Genomic DNA, 14,388 nt, shown 5'->3' on the forward strand with positions numbered 1-14,388 from the left:
GGTCTTTTTTTCCTCACCCAGGAAATGTGATTGTATTATTTAAAGTAATTTAATTATATAAAAATGTACGTTACTTTAATGGGGAAAAAACAATAGTCGTACCAATACCGTCTATGTCGTGCTATACTATATGAACAGGTCATGGACAACTGTTGCCATGGCTACAATGCTCTGTTTTTCAAGCACTGCCCACTGCCGAGTCCACCGCGCCAGGAATCACTTCGACAGTGTCATTGGCTTCTTCTCTCTCACCAGACATCGTACAACTCTCACCATTGGTACGCAGATGCAGCTCTGGCGCGTGGTTGTGATTCCTGATCTGTGATTGGTCAGACATGTGCGGGACTTGGTAGCGCCGCATGTGGTTTGCCAGCTGTGATTGGACAGCAGGCTAGGTGCCGCCGTGCTGGGCGGACGCTGATGTGTCATCGTCACACATAAATACACTCCAGCGGATCGCCGGAGAGCCGTGGACGGGACACAATTTACGGAATAGATTTACAAACCATCTCTGGAGTTAACTTCACACACAGGTGAGAAGACCACGTAACTCTCTACACTTTAATCCATTGCTTATCCACAATTTAGTTCCAACATGTTCTTTCAACAGAAGTGTGTTATCTCGGTGTCATTGTAGACTCTTAATGCAATCAGTGGCAATAGTGTAATAGTTGCCTCCGGCTTTCCCTTCTCGAATAACAGTTAATATATTGTAACAATTTTCACAATTTTCTATAAAAATACAATAAAACTAGCGTTACCTCTACTAACGTTATCTAACTTGCTGTTTGGGATTTTCAGACCCATCTGAACGGGAGGTTATGTTATAAGGTATAAGTTACCTGCTGAATTATGGTCCAGCAAAACGGATGCATTTATCATTCGTAGAGTGAGGCCAACACATCTGTATTTTGTTCTACCAGTATACCTTCGAAGGGACTGAGTCTTATGACAGATTTAGGAATTAACGTGTTAAGTTCTAGAAAATCCCATTGACCTTTCCCCTAGTGTCCCTCTCCTCTTGCCGAGTATCTCCCAAACACGGGCGTTCTGTGACGTTAGCCGCTACCTACGTAGGCTAGCTTAGCTCTGAGATTTAGACACAACGTTAACAAACGTTAACTTGAGCCCTATAACAGCCCATTTAGTTCCTTTTACAGTTAACGTTACAACTTTCGCTAACCTTACTTCGTGCGGTATTTAACGGTTCACGTTGCTTTACTGTTGTACAGTACGTGTCATGCTACTGTTTAAACGGCCGTAGCTAGCGTGCTAGCTGCCGGTTTCTGTTATGTTAACGTTAACGCTAGACAGCTAGCTAACATTACAAGAGGTTAAAAAAGCAAGTCCGCTTAGCTACAATGTCCCTACCATGTTGTCCAATGTCCAAATGCTTTGCGACTGAAATGTTGGCTCTAGTTTTCCGTGAGCTTAGCAAACAGTACCTTGGGCAGTAAAAGGTGGATTTATGTGCTGATGCACCTGACCAAGCAAAGACCGATTCCTTTTTCTATATCCCTATATTAAGTGGCTGAAAGACTGTACAAATCCATAGTTTAACAACTCATTAAACACAATATATTTATTAAATTGATGTACTGCTTAACATGAACCCTCTTCTGTACACATTCAGGATGCCAGGATCAGCCCCAATCAGTTGCTTAGGACCATGGCCCAAAGACGTAGGTATCATTGCCATGGAGCTGTACTTCCCGTCCCAGTATGTGGACCAGGCCGAGCTGGAGCAGTTAGACGGCGTAACGGCTGGGAAATACACCGTGGGTCTTGGCCAAGCGCGCATGGGCTTCTGCTCCGATCGGGAAGACATCAACTCTCTGTGCCTGACTGTGGTCCAGCGGTTGATGGAGAAGAATGGTCTGTCCTATGACAGCGTGGGTCGACTTGAGGTTGGCACAGAGACCATCATTGACAAGTCCAAGTCTGTCAAAACAGTCCTCATGCAGCTGTTTGAGGATTCTGGCAATACAGATGTGGAGGGCATTGACACAACAAACGCCTGCTACGGGGGTACGGCTGCGCTCTTCAATGCTGTCAACTGGGTTGAGTCCAGCTCATGGGATGGTAAGTGAACATAGTTTATCTTTCCCATTGATTCAAAATATAGTTCATGAAATATCAGAAGGAAGTGTACATGTATATTATTGTTAAAGCCTAATGGCTCAGATGCCTCTCTTTTTAGTACAATTGTTAATGCTTAACTACATTGTTACATACACTCTTATAGAATGCGTTTCTGCAACAGTACTGTGCCACTATGCTAGAGATTACATTGCTTTCTCCTTGTGTTCCCTTTCTGCAGGGCGCTATGCTGTGGTTGTTGCGGGGGACATTGCTGTGTATGCCACAGGAGGGGCCCGGCCGACGGGAGGTGCTGGTGCAGTGGCCATGCTGATTGGCCCTAATGCTCCTCTGGCTTTTGAACGAGGTTAGCTATGTAAAAAATGTTATCTGTGCACACTTAGTCATGCAGCCCTCTTCAATGGTTGACATATTGATAAGGCCCCATGATCGTTTAGCACAGGGGTTCCCAACCTTTCTTGCCCCGCGCATCCAACAATATTTTGTGGACCGGTCTTGAAGGTGTGGCGAGTAAGCACAGCAAAATGACCGGCCAACGGGGAGTGAGGAGTAGTTGCCAAAAACACTAGGGAAATGTTTCAAGAGGGACAGGCGCATGCAATTGGGGAAAGAATATGGTCATTTTTCAAAATAAAACATTTTTTGTTTTGACATTTGTAGAATGAGTTTTGCGTATACAGTAAAAACAGTTGAATTGAGCTGATGTCTGCTGCAGGTCTGCGTGGAACCCACATGCAGCATGCTTATGACTTCTACAAGCCTGACTTGATGTCAGAGTATCCTGTGGTCGATGGCAAGCTGTCGATAGAGTGCTACCTGAGTGCTTTGGACCGCTGCTACACTGTGTATCGCAACAAGATCCACGCACAGTGGCAAAGAGGTAGGTTAACATGTTGTCTATGATCAATGATGCTGCATTTCAAAGTGTTCCACGTAGACAGCGCCACAGCCTGAAAATTATGCCTTGATTTGATTGATTTTATTTTGTATAGCCCAAAATTACAAATTTGCCTCAGGGCTTTTCTGTCAAAATAATATTCTGCTCTTTTTAAATAACTTAACATCATAATAAGACTATAATCCACAAGAGTCGACCTCTTAATTCTCCTAGTCTCATTAGGTATAATGTTTGCTGCTCTGATGGAGACTGTAGCTCTCCTTCCTGGTCCGAACTCTGGGGCGTCATAGATTAGGGCCACTAACAAACTGAATAATACCGTTGAGGTATCCAATCTCCCCACCATTCTCAACTCGGGACAGGAAAGATGTGAGCATCTTTCCTCATCATGATTATTCATTGTCATCGCTGCCATACATTTGAAAGACTGGTCAGATGAGAGCCTTATTAGAGGGTTAAGATGGTTTAGTACTCTACTTGTGCTAAAGAGTTTACTTAAGTTCAGAGACCCTAAAGTAGTTTTAATGAGATGAGCCTTAACCTAATGTACAGCATGTGAGATAATGGGATGTCTTCAGGGACATTTCTAGCTCTTCTCTCTGGGCTGCTGCTCTTTGACATAGCGATGCGTTCCTGACTTTGAGATGAGCTTTCACACTTTGGTATTTTGTACGTAGTGCATGGTGCAAAGGTGCAACACAATGAGGTGTAAGCAGATAGAAACAGTTATCTTTGCTCTGTGAATGTAACCCAGTAGGTTCACATTCAAGAGTTCAGTTACGGGCTCAAATGATCTAATCCTTCTTTTTCCCCACAGAGGGTTCAGAGAAGCGTTTCAGCCTGGACGACTTTGGCCATCTAGTCTTCCATTCACCATACTGCAAGCTGGTGCAGAAGTCGTTGGCTAGACTGATGCTCAATGACTTTCTAAACCACCCCAGCCCCAACACTGAGACGGGACCCTTCGCAGGCCTCGATGCCTTCAGGTACACTGACTAACAGCTGTTCCGGTTTTTAAATAAAGCAGGCCTAATGAATAAAGTCTGCATTTAAAGAAGCATTTTTAGCTAAAACTGGGTCACAGATAATAGTTGTCAGATTTTATGGTAATGTTTTATATTGATCCTTTAACACCGCATGATTTACATATCCTTTATACTAATATACTAAACGTCCATCTTCTGCACCCACAGTCAATTTGGAATCCTCTGGCATTACCACACAGCATAGACCCGTAATGGGCAAAGTAAAAGTTAACATGGACCTGATGCTCTAGTGTTCCCCTGAAAAGGGGCGTAGGCAGAAATTGTATTTTGGGCGGGCCAGTGAAAAAGTGGGTGGGTCTGCAGTTTTTTGTAGAAAAGAAATTACTTAAATAATAATTAAACCTTTTAGAGAGTAGAAAAGAGAATAGCTAAAATGCAAAAACAGTTACACCTTTATTATAATATATTTTCTTAAATACATTTGAATAGTAAAAATTGTTAACTAAAAAACAATTTGATCAAACTTGTCTGGGTGGGCCAGTGAGTAATGTGGGCGGGCCAGTGCCGCCCTGGCCCATTACTGGCTACGCCCCTGGCGCATACTGCAGTGTTTCCTCTGAACATGTCTTTTTCACGTCTACACTTGTCCACTGCTCGTGTAACAGGATCAATGATTGAATTTGCCATCACTACAAATACAGTGGATCATTACAGAGACAGGCGGGTGGGTGCACTATAGTGGGCTCCTACAGACGTGGTTTCCCGCAGGGTTCAAAATGAGGAGGGTCTGGGGGGGTCCCGGACACCCTATAAGTCATTAGGGACCCCCTATAAGAATTTATTTTTAGATTTTGGGGGGTCCTCGACAAATATTTTGAACATTAAAAATGATTGTGAAAAGGTCTTTAGTGACGTTTTATATTTATAACAATAATACATTTATTTCCTAGCGCGATTGGGCAGCAATCAGGGCAGCCAATAGCATCACAGATTGTTGTTGTGCTCTATGGCGCAGACACGTAGGTTATTGTTGAACGCGGCATAAACGAAGCCTCACAAAGAGTGAAATCCCTCATGAAAATGCTGTAAGTGCTTCGATTATGTTGATATCTCCATAATAATTACTTATTCTAGTAAAATATTTGGAATTGGTGTTCCTATATCAAAAGTTGCATTAACTAACTTAGATACCCAGTGTAACGTAATGATTAGAAGAGTTTCTTGCTTTATGTGTATGAAGCCAAACAACCTGCCAGCTAACAGCAGCACATTCACAAACATATTGCTGAAAATCTACAAAACGCATCACAAATCCATTGCAGCGTTCACGATTGTATAAGTGAGCACTACATCACAACCACGTATGAAAACATGTAGTCAAGAAAATATATTTAAGAAAAGATCGGAATGATCGGGATTCGAACCCCGTGGGTCAAAACATCCTAAAGACAACGAGCCCACTGCTCTACGCAGTGAGATATGGAGATTTACAGGATTTCAGGTGTGTTAATCGTCGTTATCTTCCGGAACGAATAGCAACTCTGATTTCGGTGCCTTATTTAGATGCCAGGAACAGTCTTTATAGACATCATTATTATTCAATCCAGCGGCCAGTTGTTTTACAAATCCTATTAACATAAGGGATGAGAAACGCCAGTTGTATTTGATAAAACCCTTTGAAGGTGCATGGTGCTGCCATAATGACACCTGGTGGATTTAGGTAACTTAGTTAACTTCCTTGCTCAAGGAAAGAATGACCTGTTATCCACTTTGTCATGTCGGGGATTTATATATATACGGAATATATATATACTGTAACTTTGTTGCTCCAGAATTAGAGGGTTACCTGTTTGATTAAAGCCAATCCACTTCTCCAGACACCACTACACTACTGGGACCAGCCCAAACCATGAAAAACATCCCAAGACCAATATCCCACCTTCAAAATATATCAATATAATTTTGCCTGCAGTATATAGTGTAGCAAGGTAGTCTTAAGTATTTTTTATAGTTACATTTTAGGGGACCCCCCAAGAGTCCTAAGTCATTTTGAACCCTGGTTTCCCGTATCATAATGTCAGTCTGCCACATGTTGTCTAAGTGATCAGTTGATCTGTAGCAAGCTGCGTTGTAACATGCAAATCAACAATTAGCTTACATTGGGTTTTTTTCTTGGCACTCGACCTTCAAAATGCACTGTAGTGCAACTCTCCCCGTACGAACCCCTGCCCTTTAAATGTGTCATCTCAAGTCGGTCCTTTTCCATTGATGTTGTTATGAAGAGCTCAAATGCTGATTTTATGTCATGGACCTGGAAGCATTCTGATGACGTTAGAAGCACTAAGTCCACCTGTTGTTCATGTGGGATACAGACCATAATAACTTTACATTTTTAGAAGGCAGAGTGTTTGCTGGTGGTTGAGAAACAACAGGAGGGTCAACAATGAGGGTCTTATTCTCATCAGAGGAGGATGGCTCATAATCAGTGTCCTCTTCTACATCATCTTTTGTCTAGAAGTCATTTATTTGTTTAGAAGTCATTTCATTTTAATAATTTTCAGTTAAGAGCGAGAGTAGCTGTGTAAGCGTTCATAGCACTCACAGGTGGTCAGTCTCACAGTAGCCCCTCATGCAGCAGTCCCAGCACAACCCCCCCCCCCCCCCCCCCGCTAATATACTGCAGGGGCAAGTGCTTGGGTTTGCAGGTGCAGATTTAGTGTCTGACCTGTGGACGACCTGATTAGTTTTATACAGCTAAAACAGCCTAGGATCAAATTGACCCCCCCGAACAACACCGATGTGTACAACATGTGTACAGGACATCATGTCAATTTTATGTTTATCCAGTTGTCCCTGTTAAATTAGGAAAAGTCATAAAATAGTAATAGGAGGGTTAAAAACATTGAATAAGAGAAGGCGAATACATGAATATTCACACAGACAATAGGAGAAAAATGACATGCGTTTTAACATCAAAGCATGTGAACGTGTTCAGGTGGAAGCCCTAAATACGATTGAGTCTTTTAAAAGCGAGTGATATGTCTCCTTTTTAAGGATCACCAGTATAATAACTGGAATAACTGCAGTATTCTACTCGTGAAAGACATTTTCTCTATTTGGATTAGCCTACCAGTAGGCAAAACCAGGAAAGCCTTTAGTGATTGTGAGGATGTGTTTGTTTTGACTCTAGAGATGTGCGACCAGAAGAGACCTACTTCGACCGGGATGTGGAGAAGGCCTTTATGAAGGCCAGTGCAGATCTGTTTGAGAGGAAGACCAAGCCCTCCCTGCTGATCTCTAACCAGAACGGAAATATGTACACACCCTCAGTCTATGGCTGCCTGGCATCACTCTTTGCAGCGTAAGTAGATTTACTCCATTTAATCACGTGTGTTTACATCAGATTGAAACCACAGCTCAGGAGATGGCACCTCTAGATTCAGTAAAGACCTGAAGCAGGGAGAAGCTGAGAAGGTTCAGAAGATCACAAAGAGTCTGCTGAAGTACATACTGATCAATTACCCAGAGCCTAACGAGGGCAACAACTGTCAATGTACTTCACACTACCAACTGAAAACACACTATTTAGACATCTTGCACCTATTTGTAAGGTGACATGATTGTGAGATCTTCAAATGACATTTGTTACACTGTATGTTGTTTATTGAGTTTACGGTAAATGATGGCTATCGTTCAGGAACGTCCCCCTCTTGCTGCAAAAAGATTCTGGTGTGGCTCATTGAACTAGTCTTAGGACTCTCCTATTGAGCAGAACATTTTGTTTTTTTCTCTTTTGCAGACACACCTCTTCAGAGCTGGCAGGACAGAGGATTGGCGTTTTCTCATACGGTTCTGGATTTGCTGCTACTCTTTATTCTCTCAGAGTCACACAGGACCACACACCTGGTAGGCCGGCCTTTGTGATGTGGATGAAATTAGACTAGATACTACAGGATCGTGTGTTCCTCCATGTAATTCGCTGACTTTGTTTCAGGATCTGTTCTGGAGAAACTTGTGTCCAGCCTGAGTGACCTGAAGGTCAGACTGGACTCAAGGCAGAAGGTCTCGCCTGCCGCCTTCTCTGAGAACATGAAGCTAAGAGAAGACACGCACCACCTCGGTATGATCCTGCTGTCACTGCTGCTCAAGTCTGGCCAAACTAACTCAGTCTTTCTGGGTGTTGTTTATTTTATCTCAACATGTGAAAGTTTGATAGCTGTGACGATCCCTGACAAGCTATTATATTTAGGACTGAAAAACATTTTTTTAAATGACTCTAAGCAGAAGCAAACGGCGTTTGCGGTTTGAAGTTTGTAATTTCCACAACAAGTACAGGGCAGAAAAGGTACATATTTCCATGGTGGATAATGGAAATAATTGTCTTTACGGAGACCAGCGGAAAAAAGGGACTCCAACTAAGGCAAATTTACAAGTAACTAGTCAATATAAGCGTTGCAATGATTCTCTTTGCGAAGTTATTAACGTTTATCTCTGAAAGTTGGTTATTTAACTAAAATTCTCCAAACGAAATCCAGTGCAAACAAAAAATATTTCTTAGTGTGCAAAGAGAATACTGCTTTAGAAACTGTTGAAAGAGTTTGCACAAAAAGTGTTCAATACACACTTGAATTAATCATTGAATTTATCGCAATGCAATAAATGGCAATCAATTTCTTTTATTGTTGCCCAGCACTATTTATAATACCAGGGAGACATATTGAACTGTCAGGCTGTACCCCTGTACTGTACCCCCTAGTAGAGGAAGGACTTCTTAAAAGTACTGTGACAGAAATATTACAATTTTTCAAGATACTAAACTCAGCCCAAAGTTGACGAAAGCAGATTTTGATGTAAGGAAAGTTAAAGGGTTACTGGTCCTTATTGGTCCTAACGTGACAAACGCCACAAGGCATGAATACAATGCATTCACCAATGCGTATACCAACTCTGGCTACATGAGTCTTGATGTTGTTAATCATATTTCTCTTTCTTTTTATCTTTCCTCACAGCCAGCTACGTACCTCGAGGCTCAGTGGAAGACCTTTTCCCAGGGACCTGGTACCTGACAAGAATAGATGACAAGCACCGCCGGGAATATGGCCGGAGACCTTTGGAGCAGGACCTGTCTTCAGAGCCAGAACTCGTTCGCTCCAGCACTGCCAGCGAGGTACACAGCACTATAAACGTTATGGACACATCTAATGTAGATCAGAGGATCCACTGTGCGGGGACACAGTATGAATGCATAGTGATGTCAAAGACTTCATAACATTCATTGTGCACATCTGGGTTCAGGCATGAAATCTGACCAAATAAAAGCAGTGTCTCCATTAAGGCTGAAGAGTTAAGATCTGTGACTTGACTCATGTGATTAGTGCTCTTTCATAACGGTGCAGCAGATCGGATATGGATACAACCCCAAACCATTTAGTGCTTTTGTTAACCAGCAGTTGCTTTTCTCCTTCAGCACGGCCCCAGTCCAGCCAAGAAGATGCCTCGCATCCCTGCAGCCGCCGCCGGCCCCCAAGCTGCTGTCAGCAACTGAGCCCTCGGCTTACCTCTGAGAGGTATCAAGGGAACTCTAACAAGTAGACCGCAGGGTAGTAGGACGCAACGGTGTCCCCTTGGAAGACAAACTAAACTAGGTTGGCGCAGTGCGGACCGCTTCCCATTACCCTCGTTGGACAGTGAGCTCCAGATTTGACCAGCCTATTTTGATCACAGTAATCATGTTTTAGCAATCTTTTTGTTTTTCAACGTTGACATTTGTACATATTTTCCTTTTGTATTTGTGCAAAATGGACCGTTTATATTTGGGAGAAGCGCACGCAGATGTTAGCAGATTATTGCTGATGTGAAACAAGCAGGTTTCCTACTGGCAGCTGGCAGCCAGTGAGAGGAAATGGACATACTGAATGTCATTTCAGGCCTCCTGCTAACAAAACCATCAAGGGAAGTGTGCCTCAACTGTGCTGATGTATCGAAAAATTGCTGACGCCACACCTCGTACCCCACTCTATTTGTGTTCCATACCTTTTTGTTTGCTATGAAAAGGTGTGGTCAGTTTTCTGCAGGGCCATCATGTGACTGACCACACATCAGGACTCACCCAGAGCTTCACATGGTGGTGTCTTTCTTCCACCGTTGGTGCTGTAGCTGATGTCATGTAGAAAGCATTAAGATGTTAACCTGTTGACGTGTGAGGTATGTTGCACCAAGCTCCTTTGAATGACACCCTTCATTAATTTCCATGGAAAGCCTAAAGCCACTAAGTGTGTAACTGCTGCTGTTCAATGTTCCAAAGTCATTCGCTCTGATTGTTTTCAAAGTCTCTAAAGAGACGGCTTGAGGAGAAGTATGGCAACATTTGTCATAATCTACATTGTAACTCTATTAAATTAACAAATGGTTGATAAATCATTACTCATTTATCAAGCACAAATGTGCAACTTTCTGTGGTTTCAGTGTCTCTTTTTTGTGTGTGTAATATTGTCCACCTTTTGCAGCAATTACAGCACTATTGTTATATCAGTCCCTCTGCCATTCCAGCCAAAGGCTTTCCTTTGAATGTACAATGGATTTCTCCAGTTTATTTTCAAAGTTGCTCGATGGAGGTCCAGACTTTAAGTGGGCCAGTCAATCAATTTCCATCTTCCAGCAGATTTCCCTTCTGTTGAAGGTAGTTCCAGCAATAGTTAGAAAAATGTTTAGGGTCATTGACCTCTTGGTAAAAATAAATCCAGGCCCAATAAGATGACTCCCAGATGGTACTCTGTGCATCACCAGAATGTTGTGGTTTACTATCCATGATTCTGTCAATTTTCACTAAGTCAATGATGAATGAATTCCTGAGGCCGAAATGTCACCCCACACCATAATACTACCCCCTCCATGTTTAACTATTGGCAAGATACACTTTTTTTTTTTTAGATCTTTCCCCTTCCCTCCATTGAACATACTCTTTACTTGTTGACAAACTGGGACTCATCAGTCCACAACACTTTACACCAGGGGTCCCCAAACTTGTTCCTGTGAGGGCCAGATAACTTTTCCCTTCTCTGGAGGCGGCCGGGGTCAGAAAAAGTGTGACGATTGCAGTGGGTGCCTAAATGTAAACTATTGTTTTCCAGAAAGCCACATATAACCAAATAATAACCATCCGGGATCTTCACGGAAAAAAAAGTCTGAAAATAAATAATATCACTTAATGAAATAAATAATAACCAAATAATCTTCTCTGGGATCTTTACAGAAAAAAATGAAATAAATAATAACCGCCACCGCTTCTTGACAGATGAGAGCATTGAACAAACAAATAATGGTTTGACCACAGCAGGTTAAATACCCTGCATTCTGAATCAACCTTTTCTCCATTATTCCGTTCTATTTCACAGGGGCTAGTCTAGGATTTGCGTGGCCAGACTGAAAAAAAAATCATAATGCCCCTCTGGTATTGTTCAGGGGGCCGGGTCAGATGTGGAGGCGGGCCGTATCCGGCCTGCGGGCCTTAGTTTGGGGACCACTGCTTTACACCAATCTTCTTTCATTTCTTGTGTTCTTTTGCAAATTTCAGTTTCACTCTATTTAGTAATGGTTTCTTTGCTGCTATTCTGCCAACAAGTCCTCCTTCTCCCGTTTTCCGGCGCACAGTTCTTGAGGACACTGTTGCACCATCAGTCATTGTGGTGTTGATCTCAGATGCTTGTCTGTCTGGAAGTTTCTTTTATCTGTGAATTAGTGGCATCATGGCCATCTAAAGTGTACTTTACAGTGCTTGGACTGCATCTTAATCCTTGGCTATGCGGCAGTAACTCCAACCAGCATCAGAAGGGCCTTTATTCGAGCCCTTGCTTACCCGTTAGCTCCTTCTTCATCTTAGCCATGTTCAAAGAGCAAACATGTGCTTCAAGACTACTTCTAGAGGCTTTGAATTCATACCAATTGGTGGTGTGGCCTCAGTGACAAAACCCCTATGTTACCAATAACTTAATGAGCAGGATAGGTCTTGTACATTCAAAAGACTCTTGCATCACCAGCAATTTAACCACGATCTAACCTGCCAATGATTACACATGTAATTTGGCTTCTTCTGTGAAGGAACATAATTGTGTGACATTGACAGTGAAATAGGCTTAATTTGTTTAATGTAAGGAAAATGACAAATCTCCATATGATGGCTCATACAGCATAATGATGACTTTGTAGATATTTCGTACTTTTAATGAGTATTCTAATGGCCTATTCAACAAATCAACTGAAATCTCTTAAATATGCCAAGGGTTCTAATAATTTTGGCCACCACTCTCTATATACTGTACAGCGGGTGACAAAAGTATTGAACAGTGAACGTCACCATTTTTCTCAGTAAATATATTTCCAAATAGCTATTGACATGAAATTTTAACCAGATGTTGGTAACAACCCAAGTAATACATACATACCAAGAAGGTTCAGAAATAAAGTTATGTGAAATGACACAGGGGAAAAGTATTGAACACATGAAGAAAGGGAGGTGCAAAACGGAATCCAGACCCATGTCAGTACAAATTAATATCAGCTGGTTCAGTCCCAACTGATGGCCTACAAAAGGTCTCATTGCCAAGGTGTCACACAAGACACATCCCATGAAGGGTAAAAGCAAAGAGCTGTCAAGACCGCCGCAACCTAATTGTTGCAAACCACAATGATGGCATTGGTTATATGCACATTTCTAAGATTCTGAATGTTCCAGTGAGCCCTGTGGAAACCATAATACGGAAGTGGAAAGACAATCATTTCACCATAAATTTGGTTCGACCAGGTGCTCCTCACAAGATTTCTGACATGAGTGGAAAGAACTAGAAAATGCTTTCCTGCTGAAAATGCATTTGGCCTGGGGGTTGGCCTTCGCCAGGGCTGCGCCTTATCACCAAAGACAGGATATCGAGGCATAGTCATGTTTCTACAGTTCGGGGGGCTGCGGATTTCATCGCTGCTTTTTGCAGACGATTTGGTCCTGATGGCATCCTCGGTCTGCGGCCTCCGACTCTCACTGGGGCGCTTTGCAGCCGAGTGTGAAGCGGTTGTGATGAGGATTAGCACCTCCATATATATATATATATATATATATATATATATATATATATATATATTAGGGCTGTCAAATGATTAAAAATTTTAATCAAATTAATCAGAATTTTCAGTGGATTAATCATGATTAATCACACCTGAATCCTAACCATTTTTTCTTTCTGAAATGCATACTAAAGATAAATAACAGGACACAGATACATAATTATCATTATTATCATCATTATTATTTTTTTACATAAATACATGTTATTGATATTTGATTTTTCAGAAATTCATTTCAGAAAATAATCAAAGCAATGTTATTTGATAAGTCACAGACTGATTTCCCTGCATGGCTCTAGAAGGGTCTCGAGCCTCTGCAGTTTATCCCACTCTGCTGTGAGTTTGTGCTCCTGATGGTTCAGGGCTGCGATGACCAGACATGACCAGACATGTCAACCCTCCCGATGTTTCAAAGCCCCTCCCGAAAATCTCCCGGACCGACCTTTCTCCCGATTTCCACCCGAACAACAATATTGCTGCACCACCCGTCACTGGGCGCGCCGTTTCAGACCGAACAATAATAAAGGTTACACCTTGAAGTCGAGCGCGGCGATTAGAACGACTGGCGCTGCAAAGAAATCCGCTACCACCCCCATTTCAGTGTGAAATATTCCCATACCTGGGAGGATTTAGATCGCATTGGCTTCCCTTCCTCCGCATGTTTCAGAACAGTATTACGGGTCTCTCCGATGGTCCTCTACCTCAGCGCTGCTCTTAGCAAAGCTCTGCTGGGCGGAGCTTTTTTTCTCTGTTCTGCTGCGCGAGAACGGGGAGGGGGGGGGGGGGGGGGGTGCGGGTCTCTGGCGCAAACGACTTGCTGAACCTGACGTCCTGACATATGCCTGCAGGTGGCAGTAATGTGTTGTATAGGATGAAGTGCATTCCCTAGAGGAAGAGGCACTTTACTGACCTGAATAATTTGTCACACTGCGCATGCGTGAAATGCGTCAAAAAAATTGACGTAATTAACAACAAACAGCTGATTAACGCCGTTAACGCGCTATTTTTGACAGCCCTAATATACACTCACCGGCCACTTTATTAGGTACACCTGTCCAACTGCTCGTTAACACTTAATTTCTAAGCAGCCAATCACATGGCGGCAACTCAGTGCATTTAGGCATGTAGACATTGTCAAGACAATCTCCTGCAGTTCAAACCGAGCATCAGTATGGGGAAGAAAGGTGATTTGAGTGACTTTGAACGTGGCATGATTGTTGGTGCCAGAAGGGCTGGTCTGAGTATTTCAGAAACTGCTAATCTACTGGGATTTTCACGCACAACCATCTC

The 14,388-nt window shown here is 42.6% G+C and overlaps 1 protein-coding gene across 1 annotated transcript; it reads left to right on the top strand.

Moving 5' to 3' along the window:
- Positions 1 to 431: 431 nt before the first annotated feature.
- Positions 432 to 10,438, top strand: hmgcs1 (3-hydroxy-3-methylglutaryl-CoA synthase 1 (soluble)). Its single transcript, XM_037484796.2, has 10 exons — positions 432 to 533; positions 1,634 to 2,082; positions 2,321 to 2,446; positions 2,816 to 2,980; positions 3,816 to 3,984; positions 7,175 to 7,345; positions 7,784 to 7,890; positions 7,979 to 8,104; positions 8,994 to 9,151; positions 9,452 to 10,438. Exons 2-10 carry the CDS (start codon positions 1,635 to 1,637, stop codon positions 9,527 to 9,529), a joined length of 1,548 nt encoding a protein of 515 aa, XP_037340693.1. The 5' UTR covers positions 432 to 533; position 1,634; the 3' UTR covers positions 9,530 to 10,438.
- Positions 10,439 to 14,388: the final 3,950 nt, after the last annotated feature.

The sequence above is a fragment of the Pungitius pungitius genome, chromosome 18 (assembly GCF_949316345.1).
Source record: "Pungitius pungitius chromosome 18, fPunPun2.1, whole genome shotgun sequence".
Lineage (NCBI taxonomy): Eukaryota > Metazoa > Chordata > Actinopteri > Perciformes > Gasterosteidae > Pungitius > Pungitius pungitius.

Excerpts from the sequence above, each read along its gene's own strand:
- hmgcs1 (XM_037484796.2), top strand. The coding sequence starts at position 1,635 with ATGCCAGGATCAGCCCCAATCAGTTGCTTAGGACCATGGCCCAAAGAC. Across the intron at positions 7,346-7,783 it reads CTGGCATCACTCTTTGCAGC|ACACACCTCTTCAGAGCTGG; the intron begins GTAAGTAGATTT and ends TCTCTTTTGCAG. Across the intron at positions 7,891-7,978 it reads CACACAGGACCACACACCTG|GATCTGTTCTGGAGAAACTT; the intron begins GTAGGCCGGCCT and ends ACTTTGTTTCAG.